Source organism: Rhipicephalus sanguineus, chromosome 9 (assembly GCF_013339695.2).
Source record: "Rhipicephalus sanguineus isolate Rsan-2018 chromosome 9, BIME_Rsan_1.4, whole genome shotgun sequence".
NCBI classification, from domain to species: Eukaryota; Metazoa; Arthropoda; class Arachnida; order Ixodida; family Ixodidae; genus Rhipicephalus; species Rhipicephalus sanguineus.
This window is the reverse complement of record NC_051184.2, coordinates 45665563-45682075: the sequence shown is the minus strand read 5'-3', so window position 1 is coordinate 45682075 and position 16513 is coordinate 45665563. Positions and strand designations below refer to the sequence as shown.

The 16513-nt window shown below is 44.6% G+C and overlaps 1 protein-coding gene and 1 long non-coding RNA gene across 3 annotated transcripts in view; one reads left to right on the top strand and one right to left on the bottom strand.

The window, feature by feature from the left end:
• Positions 1 to 9539, top strand: part of LOC119405094 (E3 ubiquitin-protein ligase RFWD3) — a 29163-nt gene extending 19624 nt beyond the window's left edge. The window contains exons 9-13 of the mRNA XM_037671879.2: positions 2775 to 2981; positions 4113 to 4210; positions 5874 to 5965; positions 6328 to 6501; positions 7144 to 9539. Of these exons, the coding sequence (XP_037527807.1) occupies positions 2775 to 2981; positions 4113 to 4210; positions 5874 to 5965; positions 6328 to 6501; positions 7144 to 7308 (736 nt within the window). The 3' untranslated portion in view covers positions 7309 to 9539. The remainder of the gene's footprint in view (positions 1 to 2774; positions 2982 to 4112; positions 4211 to 5873; positions 5966 to 6327; positions 6502 to 7143) is intronic.
• Positions 9540 to 10748: 1209 nt separating this feature from the next.
• The window catches only part of LOC119405093 (uncharacterized), a 34553-nt gene continuing 28788 nt past the window's right edge, over positions 10749 to 16513 (bottom strand). Inside the window, exons 2-4 of one of the 2 annotated variants that reach the window (XR_005186418.2) lie at positions 14764 to 14860; positions 12018 to 12048; positions 10749 to 10923 (exon numbers count right to left, since the gene is read on the bottom strand). This is a non-coding gene — a long non-coding RNA (uncharacterized LOC119405093). The remainder of the gene's footprint in view (positions 10924 to 12017; positions 12049 to 14763; positions 14861 to 16513) is intronic. The other variant, XR_005186419.2, reaches the window with a different exon arrangement.

Sequence of the window (16513 nt, the reverse complement as noted above, 5' to 3'; positions counted from 1 at the left end):
TCGCTCGGCAGTATCAAAATGTGTAGCCTCAACATGGCTGTTAAAAAATCCCATCTGAGCAACTGATTCGTCAGAGACGGTGAAGCTGTATGAATGAGTCCTGAGTACTACTAGGTTTTCATTCACTTCCGTTCTAAGTGACGATTCCTCAACAGCAGGGGTGTGCGAATAGTGAATTTTAGAACCGAATTATTTTGTAACTGCTGGTTGAAATACAGATGTGACTACAGTATTCAACGTGGTACTTTGCCTACAAATTTTAAATAAAACTCATATATAAATATTAAGCTATATTCATGAGTCAACATCATCATGAATGTCATGATGTAGTGGATTGATTGCGCTGTTGCTTCGGCGACACTGGAGTTTTAAGCAAAAACACCTTCATCCTGTGATCAATCTAGCAGCGATCGTCCTGTAAAACCTTGGGCTGCATGCATCTTGGTAATCCAATGATTAAAACTAGAAACGTTACTTCTCTCTGTTCCAACGCTTCGTTCTTTTGAGGTTTTTTCATCGGTGCTTATTGTTAGAAAAATACAGTCGAACCCGTTTATAACGAACTCCAAAGTGTCGCGAAAAGTGGTCGCTATATCAGTAGTTCGTTGTATATGGACTCGAATTTAAAAAAGTGCACTCAGCGGCCAAGCCTTCTTTTTTTTTTTTTTGCACTTTTATTAAAGTGTTATAACAAACCCTCCGGTGACAAGCTAAGCCTTTTCGCGTCGTGAAGCGACGCCCGCTACGTGCTAACGAGTGAATTACCCGCCTTTGCACTGAACTGACACCGTTTCACTGTAGCGCGGTACTGCCATGTGGAGCCGATCATCCCTGGCTAGTTGCGTGCAGCGCGTTGCCTACTCGGCTCGCGGAGTCACTGCCGGGCCGTTAGCTGTATGCCGTATGCGCGCGTTTGTACGTTCTTCGTGCCAGCTTCACTCCGGACCGTGCACAGGTGCGGCGAGTAGCCTGTTCGTTCAACGCGGCGAAAACAAGCATTTTGCAAGCAACGCGCACTCTACGTCTCCGCGATGCTCTCGCGGCCCTGCACGGCGATGCGCGGCGCACTTGAGTTGTCACGTAGTCAAACACGCAGTATACGCTCGCTGTCAGTGCATCGACGATTTTCGGTGCCCGCACCGCTCAACAACAGCAAGCTACTTTCGTTTCTACAAAGCGACGCGCACTTTAAAGCGGTTTCGCTCTACGCGACGGCGGCGAACTTGCGAACGGCAGCATGGCGCGCTCGTACCGCCATCAATCTGCACAGTGTACGGCGTACGCCACACGCGCAACCGAGCAAATATCTGCAGATGACTGTGATATAAGGCTGTCGGCTATAAGTCATAACTGCACGTTCATCGACGGCCGCCACCTCGCCTTCGCTCTTTTCTGATGCTTATCCGCGAAGGCAAAGCCGCTATCGCGCGGAAATCATTATCACCGATCGACCGGTCTCTGTTACCGAAAAGACGGACGAACTTTTGCGGCACATTGTGGCGTAGACGAGTTTAGGGACGCAGTGAACCTTTATGCGATGGAAAGTTATCGCGGTTATCACTTCTTGCATTTATGCCTTTTTGCGTTCCAAGGCATTGTTTGGTTCATCGTAGGTGGTCGTAGCTACAGAGAACGGCGTCAGGAAAGGTCACCGTGCGAAAGCTGACCGCAAGGCTTCATGCTGCCTCTTTTTTTTTTTCCTCACTGCCATTCTGCCACCGAAGAAAAAGGCTGGAAAGTGAGCGACCTCGCTCGTAGCGTCCGAAATCTGCATGCAGTGCTCGCCGATCAGGGATATCTTAGTCGCGAGCGCGCGCCCCCTCTCGCGCTTTAGAAGGCCTGTTTTAACTTTTTTTCGCTTCGTATGCGCCATATTTTTACCGCGACCATGTCTGAAGTGTTCGTTGTAAAAGTAGGTGGCTTTGAAAAATGTTCGCTATATATGTGGACGCAGCTTCAATGGTTAGCATTGGAAAATCGTAAGTGCACCCAAATATGGTCGTTATAACCGATAGATCGTTATAAGTGGGTTCGACTGTATTCGAAAAGTATTCGGTTCTTTCTCATATGCCCTATTCGATTCCAGTACCGCATCAAATAGAACGCTGTTAGATTCGGTATTTGAAATGTTCGAATATTCGCGCACCCCTACTCTACAGTGGACATACTTTTACAAGGCTCCCATGCAAGCGGCAGTGGTGATCATGCCACCGGTTTGCACTGCTGTGGAATTACAAGCTCCTAGCCAACCTTTAACATGTAGCCAATGTAGTATGAAGTGAGAAACAACTAAAAAATGACACACTCGGGATGGGGACGTGGTGGCACTCCGTGGCAAGAAGCGCATCTAGTCCAAACGCCGCTCTTTGTTTATATTGGCTATGGGTCAATACCGTGCTGTCTGTTGTTCGACGTCAAACAGCAGGTGCTGGCAGCTCCAAAGAGAGTGAGCACAGGCCTCCGTAGGAAAAGAGGGTGCCTGAGAAAATGGCAACTTTGTGCTCCGCTTCTAAACTCTCCTTGCTGTGCACGACTGCAAGATTTGGCTTAACGGTTCACAGCAGTGTCTGCTATCCGCAGGACGTGTTTTCTGACCATGCCCGAGGGGTGGTTTATGACCTCCTTCACAAAGTGAATGTGCTCCACAGAGACGAAGGCTTTAGTCTAGAGAACTCTGCCTTTCCGCGCATTGTCTCATGGCGAAAATTTGTAATTGCGCAAAATAAGATATATCAAAGTCATGTCATGGGCATACCGACAACTCTGTCTCACAGTTACCACCAGCCCGTGGAAGCCTGGAGCTGTGCGTGGGACAAGGACGACAGCAACTGCTTCTATGCGGGCCTCCGCAACGGCTCGGTGTTGAAGTACGACATGCGCGTGACGTCTGAGCCCGTCTGTAAGCTGCCTTCGACCAACCGATACGAGCCTGTGGTGGCCATGCAACACATTCCCAAGGGGCCGTCCTGTGCCGAAGACAGGTGACGTAGCTTTCTCGTTTGTTACACATGCTATTGGTATCCTTTAGCCTGTAGCCAGCTTCTTCACAGTTGCGAAGTAGAGCTGTTCGTAGAAGTTCTTTTGATGCAACAGAATTATGAAGATTTTGTGAAGCTACATCTTGGTTTAGTGCAAGAGATACAACTGCAAGCAGGAGTTTATAGACCAGACATCTTGCAGGATATATATTATGTTTCTTTCATTCTAGACAGGCAGCCTGTCTAGAATGGCGTGTGCCACTTGAGCGATAACAGTACGTGTAAGATTGAATGTCAAGTTGATTAAGTAAGCTTTTGGAGAAGAGTAAGAATACACATTATTGGTTTCGTCTTACCCTCCTGAAACCCATTGTACGTACTACACTTATTGCACGTAGGCTTCAATTGCTCTCAAGGTTTGTTTGAAACAGTTGCAGCTGATATTCATCTTAAGGGCCATGACACCCAATTTTCGATCATAATCTGTGTTATGTGGATTAATCCTTGTGCATTCACAAATAAGCTGGCGAAATTTTGGCGCATTTGGTCGAGCCCTTAATTTATAATCGAATATTTTTATAAACATGCGAGCGGCCCGAGAGTCAGGTAACACTGGTGCACTCGCGAGCCGTGACGTAACAAGCACCTAGCTGTGCAAGCATCTGCATTGCGGCGAACGATATTGTTCCGTGGTCAGCTGCACGTGATATCGAGATATTTGAGCTTTCTTCAGCTTGGCACTGAAATTGAAGGATTTGCAGCGGCTGGATACTTTGGTAGAAGTCGACGGCTCCGTTCCGTGCTGCACGTGGCGGCACACGCGCCACAGCAAAATGGCGGTCGCCAGCGGTGGGCGGGGTTTACAGCCGGCGACTTCTAGGGCTTCTTTTGTACTGAAATATTCTTTTACGGTCCACTTTTGAAATCTGTATAGGCATAATAGACCATCTATTTCTAGTTTTCGCTGAAAACCACAAATCTTTGGGTGACCATGTCATGGCCCCTTTAAACACAAAGCGAGGTGCCTGCAGAGAAATGTATGGAAGGGGTTAAATTATACATATATCCTTGCTTCCAGCTTTCAAATAATATTTGACTGCTAGTATATGAATATCCATTCATTTCTTCCAACAGGTGCCCGTCAGGCCTACTTGTCTCCCAGTTTCAGATGTGCTCCTTCTTCGAAAAGCAGGCTGACACAGACTTTAAGGTGCACCCTCTCCACACGGAAGGTGAGTACTACAAGGATGCGTTCATGCTCGTGTCATATTTTTGTACAAGTTCCACATTTCTGACTCTAAGAGCCACAAGGATTGTTTTGCATGGGACATGCCATTAGAGGCTCGTTGCAATCAAATTTTAGACCGCGGAAGAAGCTTAGTTTCACATGGTTGACATGTTAAATCTGCAGATTTTTGCATTTGAAATAGGGGTGGGCGAGTCATACAAAGCTTGCAAAAATTTTAGTGTTTTCAGATATCACCTGGGTTTGTCTCGAATATGGCTGCTGATTGGCAGCCCAGCTCATCTCACAGTTTGCAGTGGTTAAGGCAGTTTGTGGTTGATTGTTGCCATTATGCTGGCCTGTCACCTGACTTAACATCTGGTTGTGGCCAGATTTTAAGCCACAAAAGGTCCTGCAGGTCTATGCGCACAACAGGCTTATTTACTGCCGCAGTAGCCAGGCTGTCATTGTGAACCTCATTGCGATGCACCCAGTGTTGACCTCACACACTGTAATGTTGCTTCTGTGACATTAGAAATACTAGAAAGCAACACCATAATTGACTCCTTCATGGCACCAATGTCACACAGTATTTCATTTAGTACTGTCTAGGGAAAGGAGTTCAATCTTCAGTGGTGGTGTTGTGTGTCTTCTTTGTGTCATAGCCCGACTGCAAGGAATTGACTTCAGTTAAATTAACTATATTACTGAGTATGTAGTACGTACCACCGAGGCAACGTTGGCAAAACCACTGGGCTGGTAATGACATGGTGTGACTCAGTGACCAGCTTGGGATGACACGGAATTCTGATGACGTGATATAGTACATTGGCAACTCAATGATGATCATTACTGCCTTTTGCTGTGTTTGTTAGTTTAAGGAATTGAATGGATAAAACACTCTGTTCCTGAACTACTGTTACAGTGAAAGGGTAGAATAAAATTAGACTTGCAGTCACCTGAAAGCAGCTTTTGCAGTGTTTCCAGGTTTTGGTGACATTACATTGTAAGACGTCGACCAGGCAGCAAGTTGAACTTTGTAATGGATGTGATGCATATTCCTGGTGTTGAGATCGACCTGCATCTGTTTGCAGCTTGTGTGCGGGGCATCTGCCTTTACGAATGCCCTCCATGGCACCTTTTCAATGACAAGGATGTGCTCTTTTTGATGCCGCAGAACATAACATTTCATCCCATTGGCATCAATCAGCTTTCACCCTGGTGGTAGTTGATTGCATTGGAATCCTACAGACCAGTGTGTCAATTAGTACGTCGTTAGTGGAAATGGTCGTGGAGGCAGATATTGCATTTGGCCATAGCACCATCCCCTCACAGCCACACTACATGTAATAGGTAACTTCACGAAAGGTTGCATGTCCCCCCAGTGCAGTGAATTCTTGCATCGAACCTCAACCCATGTCACTTTCACATTAACTGGGCTTACAGCACAGCCCATGGTTTTGCTAACCAGGCGATGACCATTGATCAGAGCCTTCCTTGCTAGAGGCCTGATGGGCACCATGTATTCCTGGTTAGGGATCGCATGGTGATGGTGAGATACCACAAAATCACTCCACTCTTGAAGCTTCCCCAGACTACCAACTACCCCCGAGGTTCACAAGATTGATTGATTGATTGATTGATTGATTGATCTTTGTCTCCTTCCACAGGCAACTGCATCTCTATCAGCTACGAACACAATACGCGGCACCTACTGATGAGCTGCAGACCAAGTGCTAGGACGCCCTACATGACGCACTCGGTAAGTGATCTGTTCCTCGTCTGAAATTTGATCTCCCATCTCTGAAAACTTCAGGATCTAACAATCCGAAGACAGAGTTGTTGTTGACATTCCATTTCTGCTTAATGTTCGCGCATGCATTGATTTTGCATTCAAAATATCTTTCCTTTTTTATTTGTGTCGGAGCACTCTCTGAATGCGCAGAAATTGTCTCGTAACGCATTTTAAGCCACTTGATAAATGGCTGCCTTTTTTGTTCTTTGACACAGGCTATGTTTCTTTCCCAGTATATGGAGATAAGTAAAATTAACTATTGTTTTTAACTGTGAAATCTAAATGGTTGTCTCTCCTTGTTGGACCTGGGAAATGCCCGTTCCGTGCAGATATGCAACATGCTCTTCCCAATGGCGGATGAAGGCAGCCACTGTACCTTCAACGTCGTTCACGTCTTCAACGGAGGCCCCACTCAGGTGCAACTGTCGAGATCGTGCATCTGCCTTGACCCTGACGATGCCGCTAACTTCTGGGCCGTAGCCGGTGATGAGTCATACAAACAGGTATGGACAGATACTGTGCTTGGAATGACGGTAGATGCAGGGCTCTGTGTATGACTCATAGGGAGCCGTGTTTAAGGAAAAAATGCAAATGGTAACCAGTATTCTGTCTTTAAATGACGTTTTGTTATCCATACTCCGGGAGGTAGTGTTCTCACCTGATCACTTTCAAAGACATGGTCATTTCATGTCTGCCATGTGCTTAGGTACACGGGTTGTTTTAGCGACGACTTTCCGACTACTAATCGCAGAATATAGAAAATTCATAACAGAGGTGGATAGGAGAAACTTTCCTGATGATTCACCTGAAGGCATAATGAACTGAGAATTGCTAATTAACTTTTTAAATTGTCAATCTCATGCCACTATTTGTAGCTTTCAGTGAGCTCATAAGTTGACTTTTAAGATGGTTACGAATTTCAGCTGTGAAATTAGCCCTTGTACTGTTCATTTTTTTCATACTGTTACTTTTCATTACGTGAATTTTAAGAAGTTAGTCTGTTTTTTTGTACTCTTGTTCTGCTTCTTCCGCAAGTAGAGTAGATCCGCAAGTAGAGTAGAGCCTTTGTGCAAATTTTTTTCATTTGGAATACAGGCGCAGGTAAGTTGCATTGACAGGGGGACAAAATTGCTCTGTTTGCGTAGGTTATGGTGTGGGACGCTTCGTCGGGCAAGCGCATTCACCAGCTGCCAGTGACCAACCCCGTGCTAGACGTGTGCCCCGTCACGACGCCTCTCGGCTGGGGTCTGGCCGCGCTCGCCAAGAACACCCTCTCGCTTTACTCCTGGAAGCAGGGTGCCACCTACTGAGTTTCATACGTTGGAGAGCGGCGTCAAGCTCTGACCGAGCATCGTCAGAGTGCGACTCATCTTATAGCGACGAACAAGTCTTTTCAACTGTTGTGCCCCCATCATCATGTCTGTACATAGAGAAGGGGACTTCAAAATTGTGCTCTCAGGGTTGCGTGAGAAGAGACTTGGGGTTACGTGTCGTAATCTTATCCCTCGTACAGCGTGACTGTTTGGCTCACAGGTTCTCGCCGGACGACTAGTCCTCGCTAGCGCGGCGAACTTGACTCGCTGTGCAAGAGCATGGACTACAGTGTGAATCATGTCGTGCGCTGCACTTACGGTAACGTGTGATAAAGGCATCCTGGGCTGGCGTTTTAGATTCCGTTGGCGAGGCAAACACTGTCGAGTGTTTTAATTTCATCGTCACAGCTGCCCCCCAAGCCTTATATTGCCATGCTCTGGACCAGACCTGGTGGCGTGCAGCAAGCAAATTGACGGATAAACGTCCGTGGACAGGCGCCGTTGTCCTAAGTTACCTGTGCTAATGAGGCATTGGCTTGCCTTTCAGTACATTAGCATGTGTCATATTTATTTCGGGGCACCGCGACTTTATCAACTGGATACCATTGTTGTTTGCACATACATGTGCTTTAGATTCCCTCGAAATCTTCGGTGAAGAGCTGTTGTTGACGTGAGGTTTTTACGTAGCTGTTAGATGTGGTGACACAGCTGTTAGATTCGGGCAGTACAGTACTACCTGGGAGCATGGTGGACGGTGCCTGCGTCTCACCGGTCATATTTCTCCTGACAGTGAATCCTGGCCACATAGGTGTTATCGAAATTTACACATGCATAATCAGCAAATGCAGGTCTCGCATTTCGTTTAAAGCACGACTGTTTGCATATCACAGGAATTTATTTTTGTGTTCAAAATAAGTGAACGTTTCGTACGTTTCAAAGCTATGTGACCGGGTTCATACAAATCATCTTAGGCCATGTCACATTGAGTCTAAAGCACCTAGGCCTGTTGTGTGGGCTGAGAAATTGTCTTGTACAGGTTGTTTGTATATTAACTCTTCAATATATTATACATCGCTGCCTTATGTACTTGGAAACATCCCAGAGCTGTTACTTGTGCCAAAATATGAACAAGGAAGTTGTTAGGGGAAGCTGCAACGGGCTGAGTGACATTGCAAGTTTAAATGCGAACTCGCCGCCAATTTGCACGCTCTTGTTGTAAATGTGGACGGCTTTGTAGAAAGCACCTCGCACTAATCACCACACCTGCTACTCAACAGCTGCGATTTCTTCCTAGGAGTGTACTTAAAAATGGCTGTTGACAATCGGAAACCCTTTTTTTTTACACAGCTTCTAGGGTTTTCTTGCCTGATTGGAAAGTAGAGACGTCCCTTTGGAATATAAATTTTTAGCGAAGCTGAATGTATGTGGGTGCCACAGTTGCCCACAGTTCGTGCTGTATTGCTCTTGAGCAATTTCTGTGTCCTCGCAGGAAACACAGCTGATTATCATTCTCTTCTTGAGGGTTTAGAGTAATTTTATTTTACCACTTCCAATTTAAGATGTACGGATGACATCAGCTGAAGCTAGTGAATGTGAGTGTTGAGCAGTTCGGGTGTAACTGCATGTTTCCATGAATGTTGTTTGTGCTCAACATTTTCTCTGCTTTTTTCCATTCTCTTCAATGTGGAAGTTGATCAGCTTATTTCAGTGGTGGGAAGCGTGTCGGACGATGGTTGTATTTTCCAGGTGAAGCCAGATATCGTGGGAATGGATTCCAGTGTGCTGTGTCGCGAAGTTGTAATGTGTTGGAGTGGATCTCTTCAGTGTTGTGTTTATTTCTTCATTTATTCTTATGCTTGTCTGTTCCATCTTTAATCTTTTGCTCTGGAATTCGCTGTGCAGTGCAACTAACCAAAGTAGCACTACTCCCGTCCTAGATTCAGGGGGGGGAGGTGGCTTTGGGTGATGCAACTTCCGATTTGTTCTCGTAGTTGTCTGCGTTCTGAGTGAGGTTTTAAAATATATGTACATAATATATGAAGTGCGTGTCACCTCACCTGTGTTCGTGGTCTCGGGGGAACAAAACACGATGGTGCTTCAGCAGAGCGTTTAATAATCGCACATTTAAAACGAGTGTTTGGAGGCGTTGATGTTTTGTGTACATATGCGTACAGTAGTTTGCACGCACCGTGGTGTCAATCAATAAATGCTTTGTGCGTGAGTTCTTATAAAGTGTTGTGTCATGTGATTTCCAAACAGTGACGTTTACTACGATAACACTCGCTAAGTACATGTGAGCGTTTTTGGCAACCATTTAGTAGCACTCAAAAAATGTTATTTCCTTCCTTTGTGTGGTATACGATGGCACTACATCCAGATGTGGGCATAAGAGTAGGGAACTTTACACCTTGGTCCCCTTGCATTCATTTCTGCAAGCTTTACATTCGCTTATGATAGATCCCTATCGTAATTAGCTTACTTAGTAACTAGTTCAACTAGTTACTAATTACTAGTTACAATTAGTTCAACTTTCATTCGTTCTGAGCTTGTGAGGTCTCTGCGCTGTCTTGTGAATACTTGCACATCGGTCAAGCTCCCACTGTAGCAGCAAATATGTATGATGAGAGATTTTGTCGAGGAAACTCTAATTTGCACGTTACCGGCATACAAATGGGTGAGGCTAGCACAGCTAAACTTAATGCAAGTTCTATAACTGAGGTGACTACTATCTTGAAAGGTTGAATATTACTGTGCTTATTCAATTTTTATGCGTGCTTTTCAGAAAAGGTTTGCTGAAAGATGACACACACGTTGCATTAGAGTAAGAAACCAAAACTATCGTAGTAAAAAAACCTACTCTTGTCTGTACTCAAGTTTGTGCAATGCAATGCAAGCTGCTGCTTGACTTGGCAACACAGTGCTACACAGGCTCAAGTGAGAGCTTTGACAGGTTTACTGATTGCGTCACTCTTGTTTTAATTGCAACTGTTCGCTTGCAGGTTGCTTGTTGACCTGAAATAATGTTCATGAGGTAAAGAAGGATTCAAGCTGCTGTTATTGACCATTGAATAACCATGAACAAAACATTTTATTTCGGCTTTTCTACTGATTTGACGTTGAATCTCTACAATCTTAGCAGGATGGCGCAACAGCTTCTACGCGTTGTCGACATGACAGATGGGACGCGACACATACAATGATGACATCTAAGCACAGAGGGGCCTCGTCGGAGAGGCCTCTAAATGAGTTTCACGAAAGCATGCTTCGAACGACCGATGGTTGCTTTGAGTTCTATCTACAGGACATTCTTCTAAGGTGCAAGGCACGAGTTTCATTATATATATACATGAACGACGGGCTGCTTGCTTCCTCGGCGACTGTTCATATGTGGTCTTATTTGTACTTGTGCCAATTAATCCTTTTCTTTCTAGTTCACTTGCATGCTGTGGATAACGTTGTTGGTACTACACGAGGCCAACACGCATGGCCCCCTCGTAGTGGAATTTGCGAGCGCGCGACTTTCGATGCTCCCTTGTCGGAAGTGCCCCCTCTGTGGTGGTTTGTTGGAAGTGCAGCATCTTGGCAGCCGTCGGGTTTTGCAGCTGATGGCCACTGTTGGATGAAAATATCGGATTAATAGCAGCAAGTTAGTTCCGCATGTAAACTGGTTTACGTTGGCGTAAGCAGATACATACGCAGCTGTCTCCACCTACATAAATTGAAGCTTGTAGACGACGTTATGGCATGTTCTGTTACGTTGGGAACTATGAATTCTTGCACGCTGTACAGAAATGGCCATTAGGAGCCTTTCTGTATGCGTTGTTTACAGGATATTCATGGGGATGCATATTCATTTGTTGTCAGAGTATCAGTGAACAGCTAGAAGCCTTAGTAATGGCACACTTGTATTCACAAAGGGAAAAGAAGCATGAAACGTGAACAAACTTCAGTATGAAATGGCCTAAAAAGTATTTTATGTAAAAACAAAATAGTACAAATCATGTTGTGACGTACCATATGGCACTCAACTACTAACAGTGGATTACATGATCGTAACATCACATTCCACAACTTGCCTGCACTACACGGGGGAGAATGTTTTGAGCCATGCAAGCGCAGGACAAATTGCATTGCTAAATAACATGGCTTGGCAGTACTACGGCAAGAACACACTTGGCATGCCTATATGTATTTGACTTTAAAGAGTGGCCGTAAGCGAGAGCAAAAATGGTGGTCTTTTGCTTGTTAGGCGTCATTTATTGATGACAAAAACAATTGAAATCTTGTTGAGCTCAGCTCAAAGGCATGCAAGAGACTTGATCAGATGAGCAGCTTGTAGCGCAAAGTACGTGCACGTTTTTGCTCACCACGACAACTTATGAAGATAGCTTGCTACAATCACTGCCATTGTCTGGCCGCCCCTGTGCATTCAACACCAACGCACTAAGTATGACAAACACCGAAGGCCTTGCACAGGAGTAATGAGCCAAAGTAATGCTCTTACCCAAGAGCTAAGGAGATGTGGTTGTCTCTTATTCATTTATTTGTGGACCTATTAGAGGAATGCACAGGCTTGGTTGCCAATTGGCATATTTCTGGGAAGGGCCTTGGTTATGATGTTGAGGAAAGCTTGGTACAGGCTTTTAGAATTGTTGGGGTGTATGTGGCGAGAGGTGTAACAAGTCTAAAGGTCAATAAGATCTCACCTGGTTACAAATCCGGGTGGTCCATTTACATCTGCAAAAGAGATACAAGACAATCTGTTGTGAGCCGGAGCAATGACCAAAGAAGGGGTGAATGTTTGAGATACTGGTCGAGCTACAAGTAAGGCGGGCTTTTTGGGTTGGTTGGTTTTTGCTTACGGATAGGTCTGGCAGCAAAGAACAAAGGGCATTTACGCTTAATATGGAATTTATACTGGGATGTCGCAAGTGGTATGTTGGCCACGTTCTTTCAGTGCAGCATGTGTCCTGTTAGTGCACACATCACGGACACCTTTCTCCGTCCCTTGCTTTATGGCGCTCTTCTCGCAAACACCAACATGGTTAAACAGGCAGAAAGCATTGGCATGACCTTGCACTCTTAATGGGGTTTATCAGTAAGGATTCGTTCTGTTGTGGAAGGCAGCGACACATTTCACTGCTAGAGAGTGAAATGAGAGTGTGCGCACCAAATGGCCTTACAAGACTGCGGTTAGGTCTTTGACATAGATATAACTTAAACTAAAAGTTACTTGCAGTGTCTGGTGTGCTGCCTGATAGCCCTTTTACATTTGCAGAGCTGAATTCTATTAAAAGAAAGCGGTGCTCTCATTTCGCTGATTAGCAAAGTAGAGAACCACAGGCACATAAGGTTGTTGCATGTAGACATATGTATGCACTCTAAAAACATCCAAGTATCAATAAAAAGTAAATCGATACCAAAGAGGTAGGCATTGAGGTGAGGTTACCGGGGGCAGTATACAAACCAATACAGAAACTAGCAGTACAGTACAGGGAAGAGAATAAGCACAGCCAGTTCATAATTATACAGGGTACAGTAAGTAAATGGTATTATAAACGCGTGCATGGTTCGGCAACTGTTTCAGTATTAGGTTGGTGGATGTAGAGTGGATGTGGGACTGTGTTGCAATCAGTATGGGGGCGGCGGGGCTGCATGGCAAGTTTGATGGTTATCTTGCACCATATGTAGTCTTTCTGCCTTGTATTCGAAAGGAAATTTTTCCTGTCTCAGAGTAAGGCTATGTCTTTCACTGGAACGATGGAAATATTATGCAGGGCATTCAATTTTAAATGTGAGATGCAAGTATTATGTAAATACCAGTCAAATTTTTTTTTCAGACTTTCAGTGCTTTGAAACAGTCATATTCTTCACTTTCACTTTAGAATCAGTGATCATTCTTGTTCTTGCATCAGTCTGGTTTCTTTCCTTGAAGGTTGAAGAAGGGAAGGCGATACAGCTTTCAAACGATATGCGGTTAGCAATTCGTTTGTCGCTCCCACGATTTAATGCCCTAAGCATTTTGTGTCAGTGCCTGCTTTTAGTTTTTACCTCGTTTCTGCGTGTTGTCTTCATTTCTGAATTTTTCTTTCAGATTGCGGGTATTTCTCAGCCTTAGTTTTTCATGATGAAACAAAGCACTCTGGCACATGCAATGAAATCATTCTGATATTATAAAGGCTATAATTATCACAGGAAAATTGAAACAGCATCTCAAGGTCCCTTGAACGTTTTTACATCAGCATGTGAGTACATACTCAAATACAGAGGCATTCCTCCCAACAACAATTATCTTTCAGTCATCTGGCAGCATTCTCGTGTAGCACAGGAGTTGATGGTTTTTTGTGCTAGGCTTACATGGAGTCATGTTGTTTATTGTGCAAATATTCTTTGAGGATGATTTCTATTCATGCAAACATCAAAGATGACAATGCCATTAGAGATTTGAAGAGATGTTCAGTCTGCCACATACTGCATTACATCTTGATTATGACACTTTCAGAATTAGCAGGAACGTAAACTCGTCCCATGAATAACACCAATGAAAAGCACTTGAAGAAATGCTTACACAGGGCAAGCTGTGATAATAACCATTTATAGGAGAATTTCATAGACAGGTTTGAGCCAGGTCTTGATTAAACATGCCCCCTTCTGAAATGCTCAATTAGTTGGCAGTTTCTTCAACAGCGCGTTATGTCGATCCATCCCATTCACATCTGCGTCTTCTTTTTGTGCTTGTTTTTCAATGATGTTATGCCTGCATTATATCTCAAGTGGTTGTCAAGCATGCAGTGTTTTACATTTACAAAACTCATCTCAATAAATTGAAGCTCATGATTAAAAACAAAATAGTAGTAGTTGCCACACACCATAACATTATCAGTCACACAGAATGTCGCATCGCAGGTCATGACCGAGTTGCAACATCATATTAGCTAATTAGGAGGATACAAATCGGAGCTCAAATTGAATGTAAGCTGGGTATTCATGGGTGGTTAACTGAGCTCATGTACCATACACTTAACAACTGGGTGTTTATGAAAAGCTTGAACATGCATGTATGATGGAACCACAATTTGAGCTAAGCTCACAATTCTTATTAACGGTTGTGTAGTCACATTGTTTAGTTGAATTATGCACTTGTTCAGTGCAGTCCGGCCAAGTTATGGGCATCATAAAGGAGGAACATGATTGGGGAGCTAGTACCGTGCACATAGTGCACCAGTGTACTGCAACCCGGCTTTGTTACAAGTGTCGCAGAGGAAGACATCATGGGCGGTGGGCATAACTGCCTGTGGATTGGAATAAGCCTGGGAAAATGGCACAGTGGGAGCAGATTTCGTTATATAGTAGTGTAAGAGACGACGTAGGAAACATGAGGGCAGTAGTTCCTTGAGTCTTGTGCGAGGAGGGACCGGTGCTTGCACAGCTCGCATGTAACGCTATACTCACATGATTTCAAACTGGTGACCTCACTTTGAATATCCCACCCGGTGCATGGTCAACCAGCTCTACATTGTGCGACTTCTGGCTAGTCTTCAGAACTGTCCTGTTATGGCACCAACAATGTCATCATTATACAACACTGTGAGAACTTACAAATGTGTACTATCGGTGTCAAGTGAAACCCGAACAGCGGCAAGCATTCGCATTGGTATAGTGCGTGCCCTCTAGTCATCACCACTGACAGGCGCGCGCATCCGGTTTGGCATAAAGTCACTGTAGTTCGGCAGCAATGCGCATATATGCGCGTCTGCCCATGGTGATAACTGGACGGTGCGCTCTATACCATCGTGAAGGCTTGCAGCTGTTTGGGTTTCATTTGACGCCCATAGTATATCTTTTATCCACTGATCAGGTGTTCTTTTTTTTTTTCCAAGCACAAAGATACATTTGACTACACAAACAAATGCCCTGTATTTCTGTGCTGATTGCTCTTAGCCCCTTTGAGAGAGAGACAGAAAGGATTTGATCATTTCTTAATTACAAGTCAAAGGACTTATGTTTTTATTGACTTGCGTACTTATTCAGCTTGTCTCAGAAAGCTTAATGAACACTAGAAGAAGTGTCGGGCCATACTTCTAGGCTGCAGTTCTGAAAATATCTCATTAAGCAGATGTTTGGTGAGCAAGACAGCAAAAAAAAAAAGTGGTAAAGCCGTCATAATATTTCTTAGATGCCCACATTTGACATGAACAGGTTGTGGTTAGGGCAGATCGAGGCTACATAATTTCAAATTAAAATGAATAGGTTATGCATCATGATATAAATACCCAACTCTGCGCAGGATATCAAGGTTGCTAAGTCGCCACCTCGATAGGAATTATTGAGGCATATATCTTCAGAGCACTTGGTTGCAGTGCGAACTCGACCACACACGCAGCGCTTCTTCGTGCCTTATTTTTTTTGCCTTGGTATCGAGTTTGCGCTGCAACCAAGTGCTCTAATTATCTACCAACAAGCCTATTTTGCGAGCCTCGTTGACTGTATATATCTTCAAATTAATGTGATTTTCTGTGGACGAGTCATTCTCTGGTATCTTCACTGGAAGTTGCTGCTTTGACATTTAAATGGACACGTAAGGCTGTAGTGTATACCTAACCATGAGTGGAAGCTGCGTAAGCAACAAAGGTGTCAGTTTCGGCGAGAAGGTGAAGCACTCATTGCGATGGCAATTAATGCATCAAAGAGTCACACAAAAAGAAGGTTTGCAGTTTTGTCTGGCTTATAGATATATCGAACTAAACATTCACTAACTGATTTAAGAACATGATGTCATATGCGCACAGGTAAAGCCGAACGCATCTCGTTCGATGGCCGTGAACGCTGGCTCTCAAAACGCTGGCGTGATGAGCAGCGCGATGAAGTGAACCATCCAGGGTCGTAACTAAGGGGGAGTTGAGGGGGTTCTGACACCCCCCGACATTTTTTCATTCTTTAACTTTTCGGCTGATAGTCAAATATTTGCATGCCTTCACAGCAACCACGAGTTGTCAAAGTTAGCCGTTCTGCACAAAAACACCCTCCGAAAAAAATTCCTGGGTACGGCCCTGGAACCATCGGACCTCGAACTTCCTCGAGATAACACGACCTCCAGTACATAGGCGTGCGCACGAGGGGGGGGGGGGGGGCAAAATTTGCCCCGTACATTGACCCTTCTAGTCACCTAAGAGAGGGGGGGGGGCGCAATATCTGCCCCATA